This window comes from Scyliorhinus torazame, chromosome 1, assembly GCF_047496885.1.
Source record: "Scyliorhinus torazame isolate Kashiwa2021f chromosome 1, sScyTor2.1, whole genome shotgun sequence".
Lineage (NCBI taxonomy): Eukaryota > Metazoa > Chordata > Chondrichthyes > Carcharhiniformes > Scyliorhinidae > Scyliorhinus > Scyliorhinus torazame.
This window is the reverse complement of record NC_092707.1, coordinates 154,857,297-154,885,184: the sequence shown is the minus strand read 5'-3', so window position 1 is coordinate 154,885,184 and position 27,888 is coordinate 154,857,297. Positions and strand designations below refer to the sequence as shown.

The following is a 27,888-nucleotide window of genomic DNA, read 5'->3' as shown; positions in this document are numbered from 1 at the left end:
AAAACTGCTGTCTGGAATTGAACGTTGTTTTTTGTAACAAATTTATTTTTGCTCTTTATTTTCCCATCTGGCTAGGTGTAGAATTTAGCTAATTAAAATTCCAACGAATTTCCTTCAAATGCAAACCGTAATCATTAAGTCGCACCCTCACTCTCCCCTCTGGTGAAATGTGGTCTGTGCTAATTTTATGATCTGTGTTTTGAAGCAGCGTGCAAAGAGAGCACACAAAGGAACTGCTTGTCTCTGTCTCTGTGTTGGCTTGCCTGCTGCCGTCTCCTGGTGCTGCATTCACACCAATTACATACTCAAAAGTATGTTGCCATGGTGAGTAAGGGGTCAGTCACAACTCTCAAAGCTTCACAGTAAGTAAACGGCACGTGTAAACCTCTCGTATGTCTGCTGCATGTTAATCACCTGCACATTCACGTGTGTGTGTGAATGTCTGAACAGGTGTGAATATGAGTGTGAGCACGTCTTTCACTGAATGCATCTGCCTGAATGCCCTGCTGTGTGTTTGTGTGCCTGACTGTCCACGTGATCAATTTTTCCAACCCCGTGGTGGCAAGCTTGAAGATGGAAGGGGTAGTCTGGAAAAATAAAGGTGAACCACATTAGGATAGCTCCCCAATGCATTCCCACCCCCCGCGGAATCTTCCCAAGGGTAGGCTGGGAAATGGATCTGCCACACAATCTCTGGAGGCAGGCAGCCAAATATCATTGTTAAGGCAACAATTAAGGACGATTTTGCAACTGTGCCAACATCTTGCCATTTGCAGCGCCAACCTCCTCACCACACGCAGAGGCCAACACTTCAATGAAGACCTCCTCTCTGCCGCAGACTTGGGGTTGTTATCAGAGCTAGAGGCTCACTGCCCCTGTAATGGGACTGTGGGCAGATCCATACCAGAAACTATCCACCCAGATCGTTTTCCCCTCCACTGCAAGGTGCCCAACAGCTTTACACTCATAATTACCTCTGAGAGTGCCTCCGTGTTGAGTGTTCTAGCAATCACTGCCCTGCCTCAGCAATTCATATCTTTCCCAGTGGGACTGCAGAGATTCTAATGCTGCCCACCCTCTGGCATGACTGGCAGCATTGAACATCCACCCACAGTACTTAATAGGATAGTGATCACAAAGGCAGCCAGTTAAGAAACCACCTCTGGAAAAACTGTGCTGCCAGTAAATGCGGGTTCGCGAATCCCATTTGTCCTGTTGTTGGGTCCCCAAACCTGTGGGGAAATCAGCCCCATCTCTCTGTGCATCTCTCAGTTAATGCCCCTTCTGTGACTAATCAGTGCGTCTCTCCTGTGCATCTGTCTAAGTTTGAGTCTCTCTTGGCCTTGTGTGTCTTGGGGTGTGCATGAATTTGTATCTGTTGAAAAGTTAATGGCACTTGTATATTCCAGGGAGGGCTTGATAGTCAGCAGCTCATAAATGGGCACAACTGTCAGGAATCAGAGATCAAATGTGTTGCATTCTGGTTTGACAGATCTAGCCCAGAGCGACAGGATTGACCTAGAGAACTATTACATTTTATACTTTTAACCCTTTGGGAACTTAAAGCTAATTAGCTTTCTGACAGCTGTAGATGGAACTATTAATATTTTCATTTTGCTTCCCAAAAATAGCAATTAAAAATGTAAATTACAAAAATGTAAAGATCATGTGCAATAAATTTCAAATCAAATTAAGACCAGTGTTACATTACTTGCCTTTGCAAAGTAAAGGTTTAATAAAGGTTTATTTTTTGTTGAGTTAAAATGATACTTCACCTTCACTACTTCTGATAGCTCCCTCTGCCTCTTGAAGAGGCTGGCGTCATGCTAGAGTACAGTTCAATGGATATGCTTTTGTACCTCACCCAATAGTAGCTAGTCTTCAGATATGAATTGAGACGTCTTTGCAAGCTATTCAACCATGGGTAACATCACCTCAGAGCCTGAACCGCCCTTAACCTCCATCCACACGTGAGCATTTTATTTTCATCCATTCATGGGTTGTGGGCATCGCTGGCTATGACAAAACTTATTGTCCATTCCGAATGGTCCTTGAGCAGGTGGTGGCATGCTGACTTCTTGAACCACTGCAGTCCATCGGAACACCCAGTGCTGTTAGGAAGGGAGTTTCAGGATGTTGACTCAGCGACAGTGAAGGAATGGCAATATATTTTCAAGTCAGGAATGTGTGTAAACTTGGAGAATTTGCAGGTGGTGGAGTTCCCATGCATCTGCTATCTGTGTCTTTCTATTGGTAGAGGGCATAGGTTTGCAAGGTGCTGTCGAAAGTGCCTTTCTATGGAGAGCAGCCAGTCAGGTCATGAAGCCTGCTAGCTTAAAGATGTAAGCAGTCATGGAACAGGTCATGGAAACTGCCAGAGAGTAAAAGGTTTGAAAAAGGATTCTAAAAGAGATGTCCAAACAGAAGGAAGATTGCTTCCTAAATCAAAGTGTTGCCTTTGCCTAGATGTGTAAGTGGAACAAGAGATGATTTTAATTCCAAATGTTGTTTAATGGAAACTTGCATGTTAAAGTTAAGAAACTGCATACAATCTGTTATTGTTAAAACTGTGAACGTTAGCACTGCTGCCTTACGGTACCGAGGACCCAGGTTCAATCCCGGACCCCGATCACTGTCCGTGTGGAGTTTGCACATTCTCCCATTGTCTGCATTGGTCCCACCCCAACAATCCAAAAAGATGTGCAGGATAGTTGGATTAAATTGCCCCTTAATTGGAAAAAAATGATTGGGTACTCTTTTAAAAAAATAAAATGGAATGAGAATATCACTGGAATGGCAATCTTATTATTTATATATAAACCATTCCAAAACTTTTGATTAGATTCCAGCCTGTAATTCAAGACTGGTTACTTGTTATTTCACGTTTATATCTCAGTTAAAGTTTGGAGTAGATTTGCAATGAATTCCAGCAGAACTCAGAAATCAGAATTGCCAAATTGTGTTGCTAAATAACCAACCTATTCACTGCTGTTTCACATTACCTAGGTTCAATTTATATAGGTAGCAGATGGGCTATCAGGAGGTAATGGTGACTGGAGACAGAAACAGAAATAACCCTGCCCAGTAATTACAAGCTCATCTCCATGTTAGTATTGCAGCAAGAGTCGGCCATTAAGCTAGAGTCTTCTGCCATTCAACAAGATCACAGTTGATCTGTGGCCTAACACCTTGTCTTTGCCGTCAAGTCCCTTAACATCTTTGGTTAACAAAAATCTATATCATGTATCTAAAAGTAACAATTGATTTACCATCAATTGTCTATTAAGATAGATTTCTACCTTTTGCATCCAGAAGTGCTTTCTAGGGCCTGATTTTTGCCATTGTGGCAGGAAGCAAGTGAATTTTCCAACTTGGCAGACCCGTTTCCATATAAATGCCCCCCACAACACACTATTTCTGTTACATGGAGGTGGGGGCAGGATCGAGCCAGGCCCGCCTGGCCCAGAAGCAATTTGAATGTGGCCAGAGGCGGGTAAGTGCCTTAAGTGCCAAGTTGAGCTGGTTGGCAGGCCCATCTCAGTTCCCTGTATTAAAAGCTGTTCAGTCCTCTAGTCCTCACCAACTCCCCATGTCACCTCCATGCCCACTAACCCAGGATGCATTTTACAATGGCAAGTCTTGAAATGCCGATAATAAAAACACACATTCCAAAATCTGCTTTGAAAAAAACCCTGCTGCTTGTCCTTTGATCCGTTCTTTTAAATATCTGTATGTTTATTTGGGCAAGATTAAGAGGTGCAAAGTGAGATAACATTTCTGTTATTGATACTTTAATGGCTCTGTCTGATGCCAGATTTATAGGGTGTGAATGCAACAGTTTTTTTCAAGGCATATTTCTGAATGGGTGTTCTTCTCTGTACCAATCAGTATTTCAAGACTTGCCATTGTTATATGGTTTTGTACATAGTGTATACTGGGTGAACGGCCATGGAGGTAACTTTGGCACATTGGAAGGGGAATGAAGGTGGCATGGAGCCATGGAAGGGTCTTGGGTAAGACTTTTTAAACTTACTTTTCAAAGGTTCCTGAATCCAGACCCACATGCCCTCAAGAAACTCAAATTCTAGCATTAAAATTACAAATAGTCAGTCTGAGGAACATTTTGCAATTCTAATATATGAGCAGTGCACTGCATAACCCTGTACCAGTTACTGCTGGACATAGCAGTGAAATGCCAAAGATAGAGAAATTTTCAAAAATAACTTTTTTTTTTTAAAAACTGGATTTTATTACCAACATATATCAAAAAAGGTTACAACACAAGCACCCCAGGAAACATACTTCCCAACAATCAACTATACAGTCTGTACAAATGTGTTCCCATTTTTCACCCCCCTCTCTCAACAAACAACTCCTCAAACACGGTCACAAACATCCCCCACCTTTTCTCAAACCCCTCTGCAGAGCCCCTTAACTCATACTTTATCTTCTCCAACCGTAGGAAGTCATACAGGTCACCCAACACAAGGGCAATTTAGCATGGCCAATCCACCTAATCTGCACATCTTTGGACTGTGGGAGGAAACCCACGCAGACACAGGGAGAACGTGCAGACTCCGCACCCAGTGACCCAAGCTGGGAATCGAACCTGGGACCCTGGACTGTGAAGCAACTGTGCTAACCACTGTGCGACTGTGCCATATACACTATCCATCCCACCCGGTTCAAACCCATGATTCTCGCATAGCAGCGTTAACACCAACATCCCTTCAACCCCAAAATGCCTCAACTGATTCCATATCTTCAGCATGGCCTGCACCACCGGGCTCCCTGAATACCAACTTGGAGCCATTGGCAATGCTGCCGCTACCATAGCCCTCAAACTAGACCCCTTACAAGATTCCTCCTCCATCCTACCCCTTCTCCTTCCCATTATTGCCGCATCTTATCCAAATTCGCCATCCAATAATAATGAAGCAGATTCGGCAACGCCAAACCCCCCCCCTCTGCAGCAGGATCCTCCCGACCTTTGGCACCTTCCCCGTCCATACATAGTTCACTCCTTCGATCTCCCGAATCTGCGACCTCTGCACGTCCAAACACTTCTCCACCCAACAAACTCTTCAGGGGTGCCACAGCTCATACGATGGCCTTCAAACGATCCTCCCCCATTTCTTTCCTCTGCTAGTGGAATTCCTCCTTAATGAAAGCCATCAACTGCTCCATCTGGGGCCTTCCACCTTGCACCGGCACTTCCCCCTCAACCATCCTTAAACTGGCGGCTGCAGCACAGGTTTCCTCTAACTCTTTGGCCAGGTCTCTCACCGTCTTCTGCCGGACATACCACTCCTGGGGGAAACTATTCCTCCAACCTTCACCTATGCCTTTTCATCAAAATTCTACCCAGTATCGGGTAAAAAGAGCTCTTCTCTGTGCTTTCGAGCAGGAGCTGCCCTTTGTACGGCAGCTCACATCATGGCTGCCACTGGAAGTCCCAAAAATAACTTCAATATAAAACTTTAATATATCACCCTACATGCCCCAAAGCAGAAGTAGCTGCCATGGTCCATTGAGAAACGCTTCCATTTCCTGAGACTCATCAGAGATTTTTTCTATAATTAGTTTGTACGACAATGAAAGCACGTGAATATTATGTTTTTAAAATGTATTCGTGGAATGTAGACATTGCTGGCTGTGCCTGCATTTATTGTCCATCCCTAATGTCCTTGAATTGAGTGGTTTGTTAGGCACAGAGGGCATTTAAGAGTCAACCACATTGCTGTGGGTCTAGAGTCACAAACAGGGCAGACCAGGTGAGGATGCTAGGTCCTTAAAGGACCTTAGTGAACCAGATGGGTTTTCACGACAATTAACAATGGTTTCACAGTCATCATTACTTCCAGATTTTTACTGAATTCAAATTTCACCAGCTATCATTACCCTATGTTTCTGGATTACTAGTCCAGTGACAATACCACTACACCACCATCTCCTAGAGCACCGACTATTGCTGGGATTCAGATCTATGAATGCCTGCATCAGCCATATCTGAACGAGCTTAGATCCATGATGTCTGGTCTAGTCAAGGCTAGCTCAGGCCCATGTCAGAGCACTGAAGGAGGACGGTTGCAGGGTAAAGAGAATGATTTGATTATTCTATACCACCCAACCCAAGTGGCTTTACTTTGTGAGGGAGTTCAGACTGTAAGTGCAGGCAGACTATTCTACCACAGAGGACATCACAGCAGAGAATGTTCCCTTTGTCACCTAACTCAGGGAACAAATTCTCTCTGGTTCTCTTTGGTTTGCTAACCTAGCACAGATCAGCGAATAATTCTGGGACTGTATGATCTGTACCACTCAGTAAAATGCTGGGAGGTGTAGCTATTCATTAAGTCTTTGGTGGGGAATTGGCAGTGAAACCCTAATGTAAGTTGCACCGGACTCATCCCAAACACTCATCCATTATCATTCAGGAAATAAAAGCGCTTTTTTCTTTTTCTAAGTACTTGCGTTGTTAACGGATTGTTTGTTGCACTCTGAATATCTGTTTGCATGTTTACGGGGGAACGGATGCATTGGTTAGGATGCACGCTGAACACTGTCATATTAGTGCTGCATGTGTCATTTAAGATCCTCGACACAAGATTGGAGTATTTAACCCTTGGAAATCCAGCCATTGGGGCACAATTTCATCAGCCTTCGCATTAAAAACCAATGAATTCAGTGTCAAACATCAGGACAGTTTAAGTCTAAAGATAGGATTCACTTTATGAGAATCACATGATGGCCATCCCCTTCCAAAAGCGCATCCCACTGGTCAAAGTCCTTTTGTAGACCTAAAAAAAGTGGACAGAAAACATAGAATAAGTTCCTAAGATTTTTTGAGCATATTCTCTGGACGTACTGGGGAACCAGCCACTTGGCTTGAATTACCTGCTTTGGTTACTGTCCACTAGAAATAACTGGACAGGAGCCCAAAGCAGATAATTTGGGGTAAATCATTTTGGCTGTATTCAGTGATCCCACAATTACTGGGCAGAATGGTGTTGGTTGGGTTATTTCTCCTGCCAATTATACCTGGAAACTGCATTTCCTCAAGTGACTGGAATTGATTTTACGTACATTTGTATTATGTAATGACCCTCCAGACACTGCATTTTGTTGGGAAAATAACCCTGCTATTACCACAAGATACTGCTGCAGCTGCATCAAGAGACCAGATTGCTGTATTTATAAAGGTTATTTTTAGAGACAGTTTTCTGATTAAATAGACTTTGCTGTGAAATAGACTGTTTGCCGCAAGTCCTGCCCATCCCCTACCCTTTGGCTCACACTGGTGTTGGGTTGCCCCTTCCCCAGCCTAAAAGGTGCTGTGGCCAAATGCAGCACTCCAACAAGGCTGAGATCAGCTGACTACACACCCAAGCCCAGGGGCAATATTGGCATAGCAGCTACCAGAGTCATGAGATTTAAATAGTATTGTTTAATTGTGTGGTGTGTTGTGAGGGTTAATCAGTTCTGAGGATATGAACATTATTGGCAATGCCAGCCTTTACTGCCCATCCCAGTTGCTCTTGGGAAGGTGTTGGTGAGCCGTGATGTTTTTAGGTAACAAGTTTCAGGATTTTGACCCAGCAATGATGAAGGAACAGCTAATATATTTCCAAGCCAGGATGGTGAGAGACTTGGAATGTACCCAAGAGTGGATGGTTTCACATTGCATCTGACTTTGTCCTTCTAGGTGCCAGATGTTGGGGGCTAGAAGGTGCAGTCAATGAAGATAGTTTGATTGAGTAAACAAACAAAACTAAGTTTTTAATGGTAGGAGGATTAGTAATCAGAAGTCAGAGAATTAAGGTAATTGGCAAAAAGGACCAAGGGGAGAAGAGAACATTTTTATGGAGTGAATTACGATGATCTGGGACGCATTGCCTGAAAGTTTCAACAATGGCTTTCAAAAAAAAAAAAAGGATAAATAATTAAAAAGAAGAAAAATTGCCGGGGTACACGGAAAGAACAGGGGGAGTGAATTAATTGGATTGCTCTCTCAACGAGCCAACATAGACACAGTGGGCCGAATGGACTCTTCCTGCGTTATAAGATTCAAAACGATGGTATTTCAGGGCTGTCTTACCCAAATGTCTCTGCAGGAAGGCCAGAGAGGCCTTGTTGGTGATATCGAGGCCTTCGACAGGATCTATGCTTCCCTTTGTTTCAAATGCCATGCCGAGCAACTGACCAGTTAGTAGTGTAAAATCCGTCTGGCTCTGATGTACCGACCCTCTGAAACAAAACATTGATAGGAAAATTACTAAGAATGGAAGAATCTTTTGTGAACAGGAGGAAAAGGCCACGAGGCAGCAATGGACAGCACGGTAGCACAATGAGCGGCATGGTAGCACAGTAGTTAGCACTGTTGCTTCACAGCTCCTGGGTCCACTTGGGTCACTATCTGTGTGGAGTCTGCACGTTCTCCCAGTGTCTGCGTGGGTTTCCTACGGGTGCTCCGGTTTCCTCCCACAAGTCTCAAAAGACGTGCTGTTAGGCAAATTCTCCCTCTGCATCCGAACAGGCGCTGGAATGTGGCGACTCAGGCCTTTTCACAGTAACTTCATTGCAGTGTTAATGTAAGCCTACTTGTGACTATTATTAGAGGCTCAGAATTCCCTGACTTTTTGACTGTCAACTCCAACATTTCACCACATCCCAAAAGCACCCTCACTCATTTTCTCTCTACAAGCACGTGTCTGATCACTGATTCACATCACCCATTTCAGAGACCTTTCCTGGTACTGATCAGCTGGCCATGCATCCCATTGCTGTGCACAAAAACAGCTGTTGCTTTTACACATGCATCAATCGCTGAATAAGCAGCATTTTAAGTCATTTCTCAGAGATGCAATATGGTGCTATAATAATGGAATTCTGTCATTCTTTGCTTACTCCACCACTCAATCATAACTAAGGTGGAAGCTTTAATCACCCTTAAAAAAAAGGACTTGCATTTAATATAGCTTCTTTCACAACCAAAAAATAGTGCAAAGCACTTTACAGCCAATATAGTACTTTCAATGTTCCTTCCAATTTCACTTCGCTGTGAGCAAGCCCCTGTATGCAATGCTCTGTCCCTCTAGGACTGCTGCATGGCTACATGCGCACAAGGGGCTGCTTCTCAGGTGTGGCCTGTTTGCCCCCTACGCTCTTAAGTTCTCCACTGCTGCGCTGCTACATACCATGCAGCTTCAAGGCAACATTGCTTCAAACTTCCAGCTTGTTCCGCAGGTACCTGGAACTCTTTCCTATGGTGAACTATTTGCCTAAATTATTTCTAAGGACATAATAGGCGCAGGAGTAGATCATTTGGCCCCTCAAAAGCCCACACCGCCATTCAATAAGATGATGGCTGATCGGATATTGACCCAATTCCATTTTCCTGCCTGTCCCTTTATACCCCTCGACTCCCTTGTAGATCAAAAATCTATCTAACTCAGCCCAGAATATATTCACTGACCCAGTCCCTACTGCTGTCTGGGGTACATAAGTTTTTTAAAATTCATTTACGGGATGAGGGCATCATTGGCTAGACCAGCATTTATTGCTCATCCTTAGTTGCCCTTCAGAAGGTGGTGGCGAGCTACTTTCTTGAACTGCTGCATTCCCGGAGTTGTAGGTACACCAACAGTGCTGTTAGAGAGGAGGTTCCAAGATCTTGAACCAGCGACATATTTCCAAGTCAGGATGGTGAGTAACTTGGAGGGGACCCTCCTGGTGGTGGTGTTCCCAGTACCTGCTGTTCTCATCCTTCTAGATGGTAGCGGCCGGGTTTAGAAGGTGCTGCCTAGGGAACCTTGGTGAGTTCCTGCAGTGCACTTTGTAGATGGTCGACACTGCTGCCACTGTTCGTTGAAGGGATCAACTGTTTGTGGAAGGGGTAGCAATTAAGCGGACTGCTTTCTCCTGGATGGTGTCAAGCTCTTAAATGTTATTGCAGCTGCACTCATCCGGGCAAGTGGAGAGTACTCTTTCACACTCTTGACTTGTGCCTTGTAGATGGTGGACAGGCTTTGGGGAGTCAGAAGGTGAGTTACCAGGATTCCTAGCCTTTGACCTGATTTGGAAGCCACATATTTATATGGCTAGCCTTTGACCTGCTCTGGTAGCCACATATTTATATGTGGCTAGTCCTTCCCTAAAGGACATTAGTGAACCAGATGTTTTTGTTTTTTTTATAACTACATTCGACAATGATTTCATGGGCACCATTAGACTTTTAATTCCTGATTTTTATTGAATTCAAATTTCACCATCTGCAGTGGCGGAATTTGAACCTGGGTCCCCAGAGCATTACTATGGGTCTCTGGTTAAGTAGTCCAGTGACAATACCATTATGCCACCGCCTCCCCATTCAGCGACGAATGTCAAGGGGCGATGTGGTTAGATCCTCGCTTGTTGGAGATGGCCATTTCCTGGCACTTGTGGGGCACAAATGTTATTTGCCACTTGTCAGCCCAAGCCTAAATACTGTACAGGTCTTTCTGCACTTGGACATGGGCGGCTTCAGTATCTGAGGAGTTATGAATGGTCTGAATATTGTGCAGCCATCAGCAAACATCCCCACTTCTGATGGAAAGGTCATCGATGAAGCAGTTGAAGATGGTTGGGATAAGGGCACTACCTTGGGGAACTCCTGCAGTGATGTCTTAAACTGAGTTGGTTGCCCTCCAATCACCTTCCTTTGTGCCAGGTATGACTCCAATCAGTGGAGAGTTTCCCCCAATTCCCATTGATTCCAGTTTTGCTCAGGTTCCTTGATGCCATACTCCATCAAATGCTGCCTTGATATCAAGTTCAGTCACTGTCACCTCACTTCTGGAATTTTGCGCATTATCCATTTCAAACCAAGGCTCAAATTTTATTAAAATAGAGTGCCCAATTCATTTCTTCCAATTAAGGGGCAATTTAGCGTGGCCAATCCACCTCCCTGCATATCTTTGGGTTGTGGGGGCGAAACCCACGCAAACACGGGGAGAATGTGCAAACTCCACACGGACAGTGACCCAGGGCCGGGATCGAACCTGGGACCTCGGCGCCGTGAGGCAGCAGGGCTAACCACTTGCGCCACCATGCTGCCCCAAACCCAGGCTGGAATGATGTCAGGAGCAGAGTGATGCTGACAGAGCCCAAACTGAGCATCTATGGTCATTGCTGAGTAAGTGCCGCTTGAAAGCACTGTTGATGATGTCTTCCATCACTTTACTGATGATAGAGAGTAGACTGATGGAGCAGTAATTGGCTGGGTTGTATTTGACCTGTTTCTTGTGTACAGGACACGCCTAGGCAATTTTCCACATTGCCGGGTAGATGCCAGTGTTGTCGCTATACTGGAACAGCTTGACTTGGCTTCAGTACTATTGCCGGAATATTGTCTTTGCAGTGTCAAATGCCTTCAGCTGTTTCTTGGTATCAGGTGGAGTGAACTGAATTGACTGAAAACCGACATCTGTGATGTTAGAGACCTCTGGCGGAGGCAGAGATGGATCATCCACTCGGTACTGCTGGCTAAAGATTATTGCGAATGCTTCAGCCTTGTTCTTTGCAATGATGTGCTGAGCTCCTGCATCATTGAGGATGTGGATGTTTGTGGAGCCTCCTCCTCCAGTGAGTTGTTTAGTTGTCCACCACCATTCACGGCTGGATGTGGCAGGACTGCAGAGCTTAGTTCTGATGCATTCATTGTGGAATCGCTTAGCTCTATCACTTGCTGCTTATACTGTTCACCACACAAGTAATTCTGTGTAGTAGCTTCACCAAGTTGACACCTCATTTTAGATATGCCTGGTGGTGCTCCTGGCATGCTCTCCTGCACTCTTCATTGAACCATGGTTGATCCCCTGGCTTGGTGGTAATGGTAGTGTGGGATATGCCAGGCCATGAGGTTGCAGATTGTGGGATGAGTACCATTCTGCTGCTGCCGATGGCCCACAGTCCCTCATGGATGGCCAGTCTTGCATTGCTTGATCTGTTCAAAGTCTATCCAATTGAGCACAGTGGCAGTGTCACAAACACGATGGAGGGTATCCTCAATGTGAAGATGGGACTTTATCCCCACAAGGACTGTGCAGTGGTCACTTCTACTGATGCTGTCGTGGACAGATGTATCTGTGGCAGGCAGGCAGGTTGAGGATGAGGTTGAGTATGTTTTTCCATCTTGTTGGCTCCCTCATCATCTGCCGCAGTCCCAGTCTAGCAGCTAAGTCCTTTAGGACCCAGTTAGTTCAGTCTCTGGTGGTAATACCGAGCCACTTTTGGTGAAGCGCACCGAAGTTCCCCAACCAGAGTACCACCTTGCCATCTTCAGTTCTTCCACCTTCATTCTGGTGTTCGACATGGGAGGAGTATGGATTCATCAGCTGAGGGGGCTGGCGCGTGGTAATCAGCAGGAGGTTTCTTTGTCCATGTTTGACCTAGTGCCATGAAAATGAAATGAAATGAAAATCGCTTATTGTCACAAGTAGACTTCAATGAAGTTACTGTGAAAAGCCCCTAGTCGCCACATTCCAGCACCTGTTCGGGGAGGCCAGTACGGGAATTGAACCCGCGCTACTGGCCTTGGTCTGCTATACAAGCCAGCTATTTAGCCCACTGTGCTAAACCAGCCCCTGAGGCTTCATGGGGTCCAGAGTTGATGTTCAGGACTCCCAAGGCAACTCCATGCCAACTGTATACCACCGTGCCGCCACCTCTCCTATGTCTGTCCTGCCGGTGGGTCAGGACACACCCAGGAAGATGACGGTGTCTGGGACATTGTCTGTAAGGTATGATTCTCCGAGTATGACTGGACGTCAGGTTGTTGCTTGACTAGTCTGAGAAACAGGACTCCAAATTTTGGCACAAGGGCCCAGATGTTAGCAAGGAGGGTTGACAGGGCGGGGTTTGGGCAGCACGGTGCGCAGTGGTTAGCCGAGGGCTCCGGTTCGATCCCAGCCCGGGTCACTGTTCGTGTGGAGTTTGCACATCCTCCCTATGTGTGCGTGGGTCTCACCCCCACAACCCAAAAAGATGTGCAGGGTAGGTGGATTGGCCACGCTAAATTGCCCTTTAATTGGAAAAAATTTTGAATTGGGTACTCTGAATTTATTTTAAAAAGACAGGACTGGGTTTGCAGTTGTCAGTTCTTTGTGCTCAGGTTGATGCCGGTCGTCTGTCCAGTTTAATTCCTTTTGTAGCGATTCAGTGCTTTGCTCAACCATTTTAGAGGGCATGTAAGAGTCAACCACATTTGTGTGTCAGGGGTCACATGTAGGCCAGACTAGGCAAGGTCGGCAGGTTTCCTTCGATGATGTGAGTGAACCAGTTGGGTTTTTACGATAATCGACAATAATTTAATGGTCCTCGTTAGACTTTTAATTCCAGATATTTTGAGTTTTTAAATTCCACATCTGCCCTGCTGGAATTCAACCAAGATCACCAGGGCATTTCCCAGAGTCTCTACATTACCTCCAGTGGCAATACCACTATGCCACCAACTCCCCAGCATCCAATGACTAAGAGAAAAATATCCTAGTCATTGTCATCTTAAAGGGAGATCCCTTACTTTGAAAGTGTGCCCCCTGGTTTTATATTCCCCCACGAGGGACACATCCTCTCAACAACTGCTGTCAAGCCCCATCAGATGGTTATATGAATCAATAAGATCGTCTCTCATTCTTCTAAACACCAAGGTGTGTAGGCCTAACTGGAGCAGGAGTAGACTATTCAGCCCCTCAAGCCTATGTGCCATTCAGTTAGTTAGTGGCTGACTGGCAGCTCAATTCCATTTACCAGCTTTAGCTTCATAACAGTTGGCAGTGTTTAGCATTGCTGCTTCACAGTGCCAGGGACCCGGTTAAATTCCGACCGTGGGTGACTGCTTGTGTGGAGTTTGCACGTTCTCCCAGCGTCTGCGTGGTTCCTTGCATGTGCCCTGGTTTCCTCCCACAGTCCAATGATGTGCAGGTTAGGTGGATTGGCCTTGCTAAAATTGCCTTTTAGTGTCCAAAGATGTGCAGGTGAGGTGGGCTTACTGTTATGGGGCTAGCGCGATCATCGCCAGAGTATGCTTGATCCAGAATAGTCCCAAAAAGGAGCTAGGATTATAATCCACTTCTGGATGCCAGAATTCCCAGTCTGTGCTTGTGTTCACATCCACACTCTCCTGATTTGCCTGAGCACACATCCACACACACTCTCATCCTGTTGATCTCAGGTAGACAGACACACATCTGGGGTCGCCCACAGATACCAGTTCTCCCAGTCCCAGCTTCTTCCACCCCCCTCCACCTACCTGTACCCACAGTCACCTCAGAATCCTCTGCATGAAGAAATTTCACCTGCCCTTTGTTCTAAACGTCTCACATTTAATCTGGTATCACGAGCCCCGGATTATTAACTTCAAAAGCTTCTATTATATTGCCCTATAATCTGTATTGTTCTAATGGGGGAGAAAAAAAAAATCATTTTTAAAATTTAAGTATTTGTGTTTCCTCACTTCAGGCGGCACACCAGAGAACCTACATTAGACCCTCTTTAAAGCCTCTGCTCATGCTATAGCATGCATTTCAATTAGACCACTTCTCTCTTCACTTACACTATGGTGATGATTTTGATCTCATTACCAGTGGAGTACAGTCTCTTCATCTTATTGATGCTGTCATCGGTCTGGAATTTCTGAGAGTTCACGAAGAACACAGGACGCAGCACCTTAGAATAAATGTCATCGGTCAGTGGAAACATCCAACCGTCCAGAGCTACTGCACACCTGCAGGGCAAGAATATACTTATAGTCAGCAAACCAGGCCAACTTGTGAAAGACGGGCAACACACATTCTCACAAAATAAGGGAGGACTATGAGATCCCAAAGAGCAGATTTCTCAATGCTGCCACTGGTTGGGTGTGAATGAACATCTCTTCTGGAGGGACGCTATAGGAGCAGCACACTCGCTTACCGTATATCCACTTGAGCTGGTTTATAAATCGGAATTGATGCAGCCTCTGCTTCTTCACGATACTTTCCTCAATGACTTCCCCCAAACTCAACCTCCATCATGGGATTTCTCCAGTGATGAAGACGGAATGGGTGATTATGCACCCAAATCAGCATGGGAGGTAAATCTGGAGTGAGTGGTGTTTTCATGTACCTGCTGCCCTTGTAGGTGGACGAGGTTGCAGGTTTGCAAAGAAGCCTCGGCGAGTGGCTGCAGTGCATCCTGTTGATGGTACACATTGCAGCCATGGTGTTCTGGTACTGGAGGGAGTGGATGTTTAAGGTGGTGGATGGGGTGCTGATCAAGCAATTGTTTATTCCAGGATGGCTTTGAGCTTAAAGAGTGTGGTTGCAACACATCTGTACAGGCAACTGAAGAATATTCCATCATATCCCTAACTTCTGTCAAGTAGTTGGCTCTGGGGAGTCAGGAAGTAAGCTACCATCGAGTTTTCAAGGCCAATATGACATACGGTCCTCTAAGCTTTCATTTAAGCTAATTTTTACATCTTTGGTCTTAGATGCTACATCTTATGAAACTACTGAAATGAAAATGAAATGAAAAATGAAATGAAAATCGCTTATTGTCACAAGTAGGCTTCAATGAAGTTACTGTGAAAAGCCCCTAGTCGCCACATTCCGGCGCCTGTTCGGGGAGGCAGGTACGGGAATTGAACCGTGCTGCTGGCCTGCCTTGGTCTGCTTTAAAAGCCAGCGATTTAGCCCAGTGTGCTAAACCAGCCCCTGGCACCACAGAAATCAGTCTCTCTGGATGTGAAATCACAGGTTTGCATTTGAATCATTCCATGGCATTAAGTCAACATGCCTCGTCATGTTACTGCATTTTCAGGATAAAGTATTCCTGCTGAAAAATTTCCTCAATTACATTTCCACTAATATGAATACTGGACTGAAGTGTTACTCACCTGAACCGCTGGTCTTTAGCGACCGCCAAGATCGCTGTGGAGCCTCCAAATGAGTGACCCATCACCGCAACTCTCTGCAGGTCAAAGCAGCCCTGTGTGAATGAAGACCACCATCTCAGATTTAATTCCATTCTGATCTTTTCCCACCCAATGCACCCCCAAGCCACTAACTCAGACCACTGAGGTAGCTAGTCTCAGCCGGGGCTGTTTCCAGCTGCCGTGGGTTGCCAGGATCATACGGTGGATATTTGCACTGAATGCCATTTGTCAACCTTGGGCCCACTTCCCCAATAAGTCCAAATCCATTTGCAATCTATTGCCTCCTTCTAAAGTCAATGGTGCTCATTTTGCTCGAACAATAACAGTGTTAAACAGTGTTAAAAATAACACTGTTAGTATAGAATTATAGAAGCAATGATGCAGCACAGGAAACCATTCAAGCCATCATGTTGGCTCCTTTGAGGACTTATTCAATTAATTACAATATCCTATTCTTTTCCCACAATCTTGCAATCATTATTCCTTCAAGTATTTAAGTAGTATTTAACCAATTCCTATTCTAAAGTTATTGCATCTATTTTATTGCATCTATTTTCACCATTTGTTTAGCAGTGCATTCCAGATGGTAACCCTTTGGGCCGCAACTTCGGAGCTCCCGGACAGTGGAACTACATGGTACACCAAAGATGTGCTGGGGAACCCCGAATATCTCCTCTCTATGGAACTCCCCCAATCCCAGCTATCCCTCTACCCAGGCCCAACCCAACACGACCTGTCCCCCTGACGCTTGCCTCGATCCCCTTCCTGTAACCGCCTTCGTCCCCCGACAACCGGACCCCCAACTTGACTGCCTAGACCCCCTGTCCCCACCCCAACCTCTCAGACACCCCCACTCTACTCTCCCAAACCCAGACCATTACCCTCAACCACCATGACCTCTCCTCTCTTCCCCTCCCCCTAACCCAACTGCCCAGAACCCCTGACCACCATGCCCGGAGCCCTGACCACTGCCGCCCGAACTGCCTTAACCCCTGACTACCACCACCCCTCCCCCCCCCACCCACCGGTGACTCTCCTGCTTTGTCCTCCCAATGCAACATCTCCCCGCACATGTGGAAATGTACGCTCCTGTTGTTTGGGGGAAAAGCGGCAGCACCAGGCTCAAGATTTAGTTGAGAGAGGGGCGTCTAGCTCCCAATGTACCCACCTTCATACCGGAGAGGTCCAAGTCGCCAGGAAGGACGTTTTTGATGAGCTTCCCATTGTTAATATCTGCAAGCAGGTCCAAAGCCCGGCTGCATTCCTCCACTCGCAGATGCACCTGGAAGGGAGGAGGGGCAACAAAACAAATATATCTATATATAACTTTCCCCAACTCATTTCGCTGCGGTACCTTATTTTCGTCTTAAAGGTGAGAAACTAGGATGGCACAGTGGCGCAGTGGTTAGCATTGCTGCCGCACGGCGCCGAGGACCGGGTTCGATCCTGACCCCGGGTCACTGTCCGTGTGGAGTTTGCACATTCTCCCCCCCCCCCCCCACTGTCTGCGTAGGATAGGTGGATTGGCCACACTAAATTGCCCCTTAATTGGTAAAAAAATGAATTGGGCACGTTAAATTTATATTTAAAATATTAATATTAAATTTATATTTTAAAAAGTGAGAAACTCGAAACTGCAAAAACCAAGGAGGTTTATGTCTGCAGATAACTAAAAGCTGGCATACTGGTGCAGAAGTAATCAAAAAACTAGTGGAATTTGGGATTGTAGCTCAAGGGTGTTAGAAAACAAAAAGGAATAAATTGTGCTTTAGTAGTACATATTCTTGGTGAAACTCCCCAGAGGTAGTGAGTTCAGTTTGGGCACCACACCTCAGGAAAGATTGGAACAGAGGAGCAGGAATAGGAGTTTGGCTGTTCAGCCTTCTGCACTATTCAATAAGATCTGGCTGATCTGTTTTGGTCTCAACTTCCCCCATAACCCTCGACTCCCTTACCTAACAAGAACCTGTCTAACTCAGTCTTGAATCAATTCAGTGACCCAGCCTCCAATACTTTCTGGGGAAGAGAATTCCACACACCACTGACCATTTTGGTGGAAAAAAAATTTCCTCATCTCTGCCTTAAAAGGGAGTCAGTCCTCTTATTTCCAAACAATATCCTGTAGCGCACAAAGACTCCGTGAGACGAATAGAGTGAAGTCGATGAGGCTTTATTAAGCGTGTCTGTTCCCCTGCAGCTCAATAGTAGAATGGCCTGCGGGGGAGGACTCCGGCTTCTTATACTCCGCCTTCGGGGCGGAGCTAGAGGTCAACGGCCAACCAGGACCCGGGATCTGTCAGCCAATGACATTAGGGCTTCCAGTCCCACATGACCCCCAATACATACTACCACATTCACCCTTTGTCAAAAATGAACCCGGCGGGGTGATGCTTCGTATGGTGGTAAGGGTTTACAGGGCTGGTCCTGGGAGGAAAAACATTCACATGGCAATACAGTATTGTACAATTTTGTCCTGTTTCAACTATTTACAGAAGGTATCGGGAGAAAAGCAAAATGTTCTTGTGAAAAGTCCATATTTTGATTTAGATCGACGCCACGAGTCGGTCGGGCGGTCTGGTCGTCCGTGTCGATCGCCTCGGCCCCGGTGGTGGTGGTGGTGCTTGTACCGGTGTTGTCGTCTCCGGGAGCCTTACGGTTTCAGCTTGGGCTTTATTCTTGGTCGGGCTTGAGGGGAGGGGAACCGATCCTCCTGGGAAGGGGGCGGTCGCGGGGTGCGGCGGTGGCGGAAGGGGGGGGGGTTGGGTGAATGGTGTCGGGGGGGGTGTGTGTGTTGCCGGCGGGCGCCAGATCCCGCAGGGAGACCGTGTCCTGTCGGCCGGCGGGGTACTCCACGTAAGCGTACTGCGGGTTTGCATGGAGGAGGTGAACCCTTTCGACCAACGGGTCCGCCTTATGTGCCCGCACATGCTTTCGGAGCAAGATGGGTCCTGGGGCCGCCAGCCAGGTCGGCAGCGACGTTCCAGAGGAGGACCTCCTAGGGAAGACAAGGAGACGCTCATGAGGCGTTTGATTAGTGCTCGTACATAATAGCGACCGGATGGAGTGGAGGGCGTCCGGGAGGACCTCCTGCCACCGTGAAACTGGGAGGTCCCTGGACCGTAGGGCCAGTAGGACGGTCTTCCAGACCGCGCCGTTCTCCCTCTCTACTTGCCCGTTCCCCCGGGGGTTGTAGCTGGTCGTCCTGCTTGAGGCTATGCCCTTGCTGAGCAGGAACTGGCGCAGCTCGTCACTCATGAAAGAGGACCCCCTATCGCTGTGGACGTATGCGGGGCAACCGAACAGTGTGAAGATGGTGTTCAGGGCTTTAATGACTGTGGCCGTGGTCATGTCAGAGCAGGGAATGGCGAATGGGAAGCGGGAGTATTCGTCCACCACATTAAGAAAATATGTGTTGCGGTCGGTGGAGGGGAGGGGCCCTTTGAAATCGAGACTAAGGCGTTCAAAGGGGCGGGAAGCCTTAATCAGGTGCGCACCATCTGGCCTGAAAAAATGCGGTTTGCATTCCGCGCAGATGTGGCAGTCCCTTGTGACTGTACGGACCTCCTCTAAAGAGTATGGGAGATTGCGGGACTTGATAAAGTGGAAAAACCGAGTAACCCCCGGGTGGCAGAGGTCCTCGTGGAGGGCTTGGAGGCGGTTAATTTGTGCGTTGGCACATGTGCCGCGGGATAGGGCATCGTTCAGCTTTCCGGGACGATACAAAATCTCGTAGTTGAAGGTGGAGAGCTCGATCCTCCACCTTAAGATCTTGTCGTTTTTGATTTTGCCCCGCAGTGCATTATCGAACATGAAGGCTACCGACCGTTGGTCAGTGAGGAGAGTGAATCTCCTGCCGGCCAGGTAATGCCTCCAATATCGCACAGCTTCCACTATGGCTTGGGCTTCCTTTTCCACTGAGGAGTGGCGGATTTCTGAGGCGTGGAGGGTCCGGGAGAAAAAGGCCACGGGTCTGCCCGCTTGGTTAAGGGTGGCCGCTAGAGCTACGTCGGAGGCGTCGCTCTCGACCTGGAAGGGGAGGGACTCGTCGATGGCGCGCATCGTGGCCTTTGCGATATCCGCTTTGATGCGGCTGAAGGCCTGGCAAGCCTCTGTCGACAGAGGGAAGGTCGTGGTCTGTATTAGGGGGCGAGCCTTGTCTGCGTACTGGGGGACCCACTGGGCGTAGTATGAAAAGAACGCCAGGCAGCGTTTCAGGGCTTTTGCGCATACGTTCGGGGTCAGGGCCTATTATCCCATTGCGCACTACGTAGCCCAGAATGGCTAGCCGGTTGGTGCTAAAAACGCACTTGTCCTCGTTGTACGTGAGGTTCAAGGCGTTGGCGGTCTGGAGGAATTTCTGGAGGTTGGCGTCGTGGTCCTGCTGGTCGTGGCCGCAGATGGTTACATTGTCGAGATACGGGAACGTGGCCCGCAACCCATGTTGATCAACCATTCGGTCCATCTCCCGTTGGAAGACCGAGACCCCGTTTGTGACGCCAAATGGGACCCTTAGGAAATGGTATAATCGCCCGTCTGCCTCGAAGGCTGTGTACTTGCGGTCACTTGGGCAGATGGGGAGCTGATGGTAGGCGGACTTGAGGTCCACGGTGGAGAAGACTTTATATTGGGCAATCCGATTGACCATGTCGGATATGCGGGGGAGAGGGTACACGTCTAGTTGTGTGTACCTGTTGATGGTCTGGCTATAGTCTATGACCATCCTTTGTTTCTCCCCTGTCTTCACTACTACCACCTGCGCTCTCCAGGGACTATTGCTGGCCTGGATTATGCCCTCCTTTAGTAGCCGCTGGACTTCGGACCGAATGAAGGTCCGGTCCTGGGCGCTGTACCGTCTGCTCCTAGTGGCGACGGGTTTGCAATCCGGGGTGAGGTTCGCAAACAAGGACGGGGGTTGCACCTTGAGGGTTGCGAGGCCGCAGATAGTGAGTGGGGGTATTGGGCCGCCGAATTTGAACGTAAGGCTCTGTAGATTGCATTGGAAATCTAATCCCAGTAAGGTGGGGGCGCAGAGTTGGGGAAGGACGTTTAGTTTGTAGTTTTTGAACTCCCTCCCCTGCACCGTTAGGGTAACTATGCAGAATCCTTGGATCTGTACGGAGTGGGATCCTGCAGCTAGGGAAATCTTTTGTGCGCTGGGATAGGTGGTCAAGGAACAGCGTCTTACCGTGTCGGGGTGGATAAAGCTCTCCGTGCTCCCGGAGTCGACTAGGCATGGTGTCTCGTGGCCGTTTATTAGCACCGTTGTCGTCGTCGTCTGGAGTGTCCGGGGCCGAGCTTGATCGAGCGTAATTGAAGCGAGACGTGGTTGTGGTAGTGGAGTGGGGTCCGTTGTTGCCGTCCAAGATGGCGTCGGGGATGAACAAAATGGCCGCCCCCATACATCGCACATGGCTGGGGGGTCACAAGATGGCGGCGGGGTGGACAAAATGGCCACCCCCACGCGTCGTAGAGGTTTGGGGTGGTCCAAGTGGCGGCACCCTTCCTCCCCCTCGTGGTGGCCGGGACCCAAAATGGCGGCGTCTGCAGGTCGCACATGGGGCGCTGGGGGGGTTGGGAGCGTTAGGACCGCACGGGGCTCCCTCATCTCCGGGGACAGCGGTGGTCGGGACCCAAGTTGGTAGCGCCGGCGGGTCAGACGTGGGGCACGGGGGGGGGGGGGGTTAGGGGGGCGTTAGAGACGGCCAGAACTCCCTCTTCTCCGTGGGGAGTGGTGGTCGGGACCCAAAGTGGTAGCGCCGGCGGGTCATACATGGGGTGCGGGGGGGGGGGGGGGTTTGGGGAGCGTATGCGGCGTGCAGGGCTCCCTGTTCTCCCGGGACCGCGGTGGTCGGGACCCAGAGCGGCTGCGCCTGCGGGTGGGGAGCGTAAACGGCTTGCAGGGCTCCCTGTTCTCCCGGGACAGCGGCGACTTCGCGGGACCGGCACACAACCGCGAAATGGCCCTTTTTTCCGCAGCTCTTGCAGATCGCTGCGCGGGCCGGGCAGCGCTGCCGGGGGTGCTTCGCCTGGCCGCAGGAATAGCAGCGGGCGCCCCCAGTGCGACTTGGCGTTTGGACCGCGCAAGCCTGTGGGGTGTCCGGGGGGGGGGGGGGGGTGGGTTTGTCGCGACGGGTACGTACGGAGCCCAATGGGCTGCCGCGCGGTCGGGGCCGTAGGCGCGGGTATTACGCGCGGCCACGTCTAGGGAGGCTGCTAGGGCCCGGGCCTCTGAGAGTCCTAGCGACTCTCTTTCTAGAAGTCTTTGGCGGATTTGGGATGAATTCATACCTGCCACAAAAGCATCGCGCATTAACATGTCCGTGTGTTCATTTGCGTTCACCGAAGGGCAGCTGCAGGCTCGTCCCAAAATCAGCAGCGCGGCGTAGAATTCGTCCATCGATTCTCCGGGACCTTGCCGTCTCGTCGCGAGCTGGTAGCGAGCGTAGATTTGGTTAACTGGGCGGACATAGAGACTTTTCAGTGCTGCGAACGCCGTCTGGAAATCCTCCGAGTCTTCGATGAGGGAGAAGATCTCCGTGCTCACCCTCGAGTGCAGGACATGTAGTTTTTGGTCTTCTGTGACCCGGCCGGTGGCCGTTCTGAGGTAGGCCTCGAAACAAGTCTGCCAGTGCTTGAAGGCTGCTGCCGCATTCACTGCGTGGGGGCTGATCCTCAGGCATTCCGGAATGATCCTGAGCTCCATAGTCCTTTTTTTTAGGCACGCTTAATAAATTGTAGCGCACAAAGACTCCGTGAGACGAATAGAGTGAAGTCGATGAGGCTTTATTAAGCGTGTCTGTTCCCCCGCAGCTCGATAGTAGAATGGCCTGCGGGGGAGGACTCCGGCTTCTTATACTCCGCCTTCAGGGCGGAGCTAGAGGTCAACGGCCAACCAGGACCCGGGATCTGTCAGCCAATGACATTAGGGCTTCCAGTCCCACATGACCCCCAATACATACTACCACATATCCCCAGTCTAAAGATGTGCAGGTTAGGTGGATTGGCCATGATCCTATGCGGGGTTACGGGATAGGCGGGGGAATAGGCCTAGATAGAGTGCTCTTTCGGAGGGTCAGCGCAGACTCCTTCTGCACTGTAGGGATTCTACGAATTCTGTAGTCTCCCCCACAAGAGGAAACAGCTCCCGGGTATCAACCCCATCAAGTCCCCTCAGAATCGTTGTTGGTTTCAATAAGATCACCTCTCATTCTTCTAAACTCCGATGGGGATAGGCCTGAACTGTTTATTCATAAGGCAACCCATACATACCAGGAATGATGTCCAGTGAACCTTCTCTAAACTGCAACTGATATTTTCCTTGAAAAATATTTAAGCGCCTGGAGAAGAAAGTTTGTGGGATGAGACTGCGTGGCTCCTTTGAAAAATATATTAATGCAAACTTGACAGGCCAAATTACCACTTTCCATTCTGCAATATTCCATATCAGCTCCGCATTTCAGTATGCTGATACAGTACTGGGATCTGCCACCAGAGGTCAGGGATGCTGCATTTCTTGCAGATTTGTCTCCATCAATCTGCCTGGCCTCAAGACTTTTGTAATTTTTAAATTTTGGATCACATAAAGATCACCTCAGGGAGATAGATGGTCAAGTTTCCAGCTTTCCTAAATGTACGGTGCTTAGGATTCATCAAATTGTGTGTCACAGTTAGACAAGATTCACCAAATGATACCAGGGCTAGAAAGGTTAAAATACGAAGACAGTTTGCTTTGTATTCACCGGAGTCCAGCACACTGTGCTTCAGTTTTTTTTCTTTAAAAAAAAAAATTTAGTGAACCCAATTCATTTTTTTCCCAATTAAGGGGCAATGTAGCGTGGCCAATCCACCTAGCCTGCGCATTTTTGGATTGTGGGGGCAAAACCCACGCAAACACAGGGAGAATGTGCAAACTCCGCACGGACAGTGACCCAGAGCCGGGATCGAACCCCGGACCTCGGCGCCGTGAAACTGCAGTGCTACCACTGCGCCACCGTGCTGCCCGTGTGTGCTTCAGTTGAGATAACTAAAACATTTAAAATGTCCAAGGGTCAGTTACAGAGAAACTATTTCCTCAGGTGGAAGAATAGGACCAAGGGGTATAATTTTTAAAATCAAGGACCTTTTCTTCACACAAAGGGCCGTGGAAATCTCAAACTCTCCCCCGAAATGCTGTGGATGCTGGGGGCCAAATTTCAAAACTTCTAATGATGGATGTTTATTAGGTAAAGGTGCCATGGGGTATGTAGCAAAGGCAGGTGAAGTAGAAAAACAGAACAGGCTCACTGGGCTGAATGGTTTCCACGGACAGAAAGGAGCACAATGGTTAGCACTGTTGCTTCACAGCGCCAGGGTCCAGGTCCGATTCCCAGCATGGTCATTGCTATGTGGACGGAGTCTACACGTTCTCCCGGTGTCTGCGTGGATTTCCTCTGGTTTCCTCACACAAGTCCCAAAAGACGTGCTGCTAGGTAATTTGGACATTCTGAATTATTCCTGTGTACCCGAGCAGGCGCCGGAATGTGGCAACTAGGGGATTTTCACAGTAACTTCATTGCGGTGTTAATGTAAGCCTACTTGTGACAATAAATATTATTACGATGCAATAGGCTTGTAATTTTTAAAATCAGAGCCAGCTTCTCACCAGATCCTTCAACCTTTTCTCTCTGCAGAAACAGGTCTCTTGAACCCATTTATTCTGTCAGCTTCCATAATCTTCTTGATTGATGCATTCCAATTCTCAATTAACCCTGGTGAAAACATTTCACCTGACTGCATATTCTTACTCTCAGCTTCTTAATCGTTAACACCCCCGTCATTTGTTTTATAAATGCTCAATTATAATAGACAGAAAGTAAAAGAGGAAATTAGCAAATCTCCTGTGAAATAGCTTACAGTAACTCGTACGAAGAACATAAGAAACAGCAGCAGGAGTCTCCCATCCCAACTTCTCTAGCCTCCTCCACTATTCAGTAATGGCTAATCTTCGACTTCAACTCCACTCTTCTTTCCACTCACCACATATCTTGATTCTCTTAATGTCCAAAATTATGTTGATTTCAGTCTTGAATATTCTCTGGTAACGGGAATTCTGAAGACTCACAGCCCTCTTTCACCTTATCTCAGTCCTAACAGGGTTATACTGCAGCTGTACAAAACCCTGGTTAGACCCCACTTGGGAGTATTGTGTGCAGTTTGGGCACCACACGTTAGGAAGGATATTTTGGCCTTGGAGGGAGTGCAACGTAGGTTTACAAAAATGATACCTGGATCACAGGGGTTCAGTCAAGAGGAAAGATTACTCAAATTAGACCCGTTTCCGCTACAATTTATAAGGTTATGGGGTGTTCTAATCAAAGTATTCAAGATATTAACAGGGAAAGACAGGATAGATAAAGATAAACCATTTCCACTGATTGGAGGTTCTAAAACTAAGGGGCACAGTCTAAAAATGAGGGCTAGACCGTTCAGGAGAGATGTAGGATGAGCATCTTCACTCGAAGGACGGTAGAAGTTTGGTACCCTCTCCCACAAACATCAGTTGAAGCTGGATCAGTTGGTAATTTTAAATCTGGGATAGATAGATTTTTGTTAAGCAGAAATATTAAGGGATGTGGGCCAAAGGCAGGTATATGGCGTTAGGTTACAGATCAGCCATGATCTTATTGAATGGCAGGACAGGCTCGAGGGGCTGAATGGCCTACACCTGTTCCTATGTTCCTGAATGACTGACCCATTCGGCAGACTTTATTGCTCCTTTAGAGATTGTTTTATATCTGTAAAAAAACACCTGTCTCTTTTTTCATGTCTTCCTCAATTTGTAGTACGAGTTTTATTTATATCTAGCGTCCTTAATGGAGCAAAATGTTCCAAGGTGCCTCACAAGGCCATTAAAAGACAAAATTTGGCACCGAGTCATAGAAGGCAATGTTTGGGCAGATGACCAAACATTTGATCGAAGACTTAGGTTTTAAGGAGGAGAGGAGACTCTCGAGACAGAGTACTTTAGGGAGGGAAATCAAGAGCTCCGGCACTTTGGAAGCTGACAGCATGATAACCAATGGTGGAGTGGGTAAAGTCGGAGCTGGTCAAGAGGTCAGAATTACCAGAGAGCAGCTATCTGAGGGTTGGAGGAGGTTAGAGAAGTAGGGAGGGATAAGGCCACGGACGGTCTTGAAAATGAATACAAATTTTAAAATCAAGTCATTGCTTAACCAGGAGCCATTTAGGTCAGTGAGCAATGGGGAATGGAAGATGAAGCATATCGGTGTTACTTGTGTCTCAGAAGGATTGCACTTTTACTTGAGTCAGAAGCTTGTGGATTCAAGTCTCATTCAAGAGACTGCAGCACAAAAACCAGCTCGATACTTCATTAAGGTAGTGCTACACTGTTGGAAGCAAGGCCGTTGGGTTCAAAAGAACCTAGATCACTACTTCAAAGAAGGTAAGTTTTCCCTGGTATCATGAGCCACAATTTAATTCTCTATCATCATCAAAGATCAGTGGTTCCCAACCTGTAGTCCACGGGGGTACTGCCGGTGGGCCAAGTGGGCAGTGAGGAAAAAAATAGTCAGCGGGGAAAAAATAACGAGTACCTTGTGTGTAGCATTATATTCCTTGTTAAACTATTTTCACAATTATTGCCAGTATTATATTAATCTCTGCAATTAAAAAGTGTGGTCAGAGGCGGACTTTCAACGAAACATAGCGCTGCACTGCGGGGCCCTGATCAATGGGGAGACGCCCATTTGGGGAGGTGACTGTTGTGCTGGGAACACCAATCAGAATCTTAGTAGCTCTAAATTTGCTGATATGCTTAAGAAATTCGAATGAGCCTACCAGCAGGCAATACAGAACAACATCGTGCTCTGATTGACGGACTCCCCTTTAGAGTGGGAAAACAGTTTGGCAGACGTTGAGAGGTGGTGGGAATTAAAGGAGCTCAGACACGGATCTCCTGAATTGGTGTGAAGTTTGTCAACTTTCATTCAGTGCAAAGCAGCAGCCAGGTTTCTGGCATTTGGTCTGGTGAGCAGCCGGAGGAAAAAGGAGGTGGCGCTGGCTGGCCAACAGTCATCAAGGGGAGCAGCAGGGCGGCTCAGCGGCCAGCAACACATTTGTGAGTGCTCATCATAAACTATTAGAAATAGCTGCGCTGGGGACTTCCGGTGGCGGTCATGGTGTGAGTGGTCGCACATTAGTGGCTGCTGCTCATGGCGTTTTTTTCGGACCTATTTCCCGGTTAACGGGTGGATGCGTGAAGGAAAAAAGGTGCAGTAGTGCTGGTCGGAGAGAGTGACCCACCGGTACATGGAGTCGAGGACCAGAAGCGGTTTCAAAAGAGGGGAACAGTTAGCAAAAGGTGGCGCAGTGCCTGCGATGTACGTGGAGGTGGCGGAGTGGCAGAGAGCGGCCCTGCCGGCTCAGTGGTCAACAGAGCAGCTGGTGGGCTTCCTGAACAGGAAGTTCACCCAGCAACGAAAGGAGAATCTGGAGGACCGGCCAGGGCAGTGGACTCGATTAAGGCGGTGATCGACCGTGTGGAGACGAGGCTGGAGGCCCAAGGTCAGGCAATCCAGAAGGTGGAGGTGGTGGCGAATGAGCACGAGGAACAGCTCGCCTCGACGGCAGCGGAGATGGGACTGATGTGTGATCAGAAGAAGCGGCTGCAAGAGAAAGTTGAGGACCTGGAGAACCAGTCGCGCAGGCAGAATCAAAGGATCGTGGGCCTGCCAAAGGAAAGCAAGGGAGCAGATGCCGGCACGTATGTGGGGAAGATGTTGGAGAAGCTGCTGGGAGGGAGCATTCGCACGATCTCTGGAAGTGGATCGAGTGCACAGGGCACTAATGAGGAAGTCGCAGGCGAACAAGCCGCTGAGGGAGATAGTTGTGCCATTGCACCGATTCCCGGACAAGGAGCGGCTCTTGAGGTGGGCCAG

The 27,888-nt window shown here is 48.0% G+C and overlaps 1 protein-coding gene and 1 long non-coding RNA gene across 7 annotated transcripts in view; one reads left to right on the top strand and one right to left on the bottom strand.

The window, feature by feature from the left end:
- Positions 1-212: 212 nt before the first annotated feature.
- LOC140415273 (uncharacterized) overlaps positions 213-27,888 on the top strand; it is an 89,060-nt gene continuing 61,384 nt past the window's right edge. Inside the window, exon 1 of the long non-coding RNA XR_011944392.1 lies at positions 213-324. This is a non-coding gene — a long non-coding RNA (uncharacterized lncRNA). The remainder of the gene's footprint in view (positions 325-27,888) is intronic.
- LOC140415206 (platelet-activating factor acetylhydrolase 2, cytoplasmic-like) overlaps positions 4,225-27,888 on the bottom strand; it is a 41,245-nt gene continuing 17,581 nt past the window's right edge. For 5 of the 6 annotated variants that reach the window (XM_072501037.1, XM_072501035.1, XM_072501038.1 and 2 more), the window contains exons 7-11: positions 17,121-17,234; positions 15,914-16,005; positions 14,591-14,761; positions 8,099-8,247; positions 4,225-6,800 (exon numbers count right to left, since the gene is read on the bottom strand). In XM_072501037.1, the coding sequence (XP_072357138.1) occupies positions 6,727-6,800; positions 8,099-8,247; positions 14,591-14,761; positions 15,914-16,005; positions 17,121-17,234 (600 nt within the window). In that variant the 3' untranslated portion in view covers positions 4,225-6,726. The remainder of the gene's footprint in view (positions 6,801-8,098; positions 8,248-14,590; positions 14,762-15,913; positions 16,006-17,120; positions 17,235-27,888) is intronic. The other variant, XM_072501040.1, reaches the window with a different exon arrangement.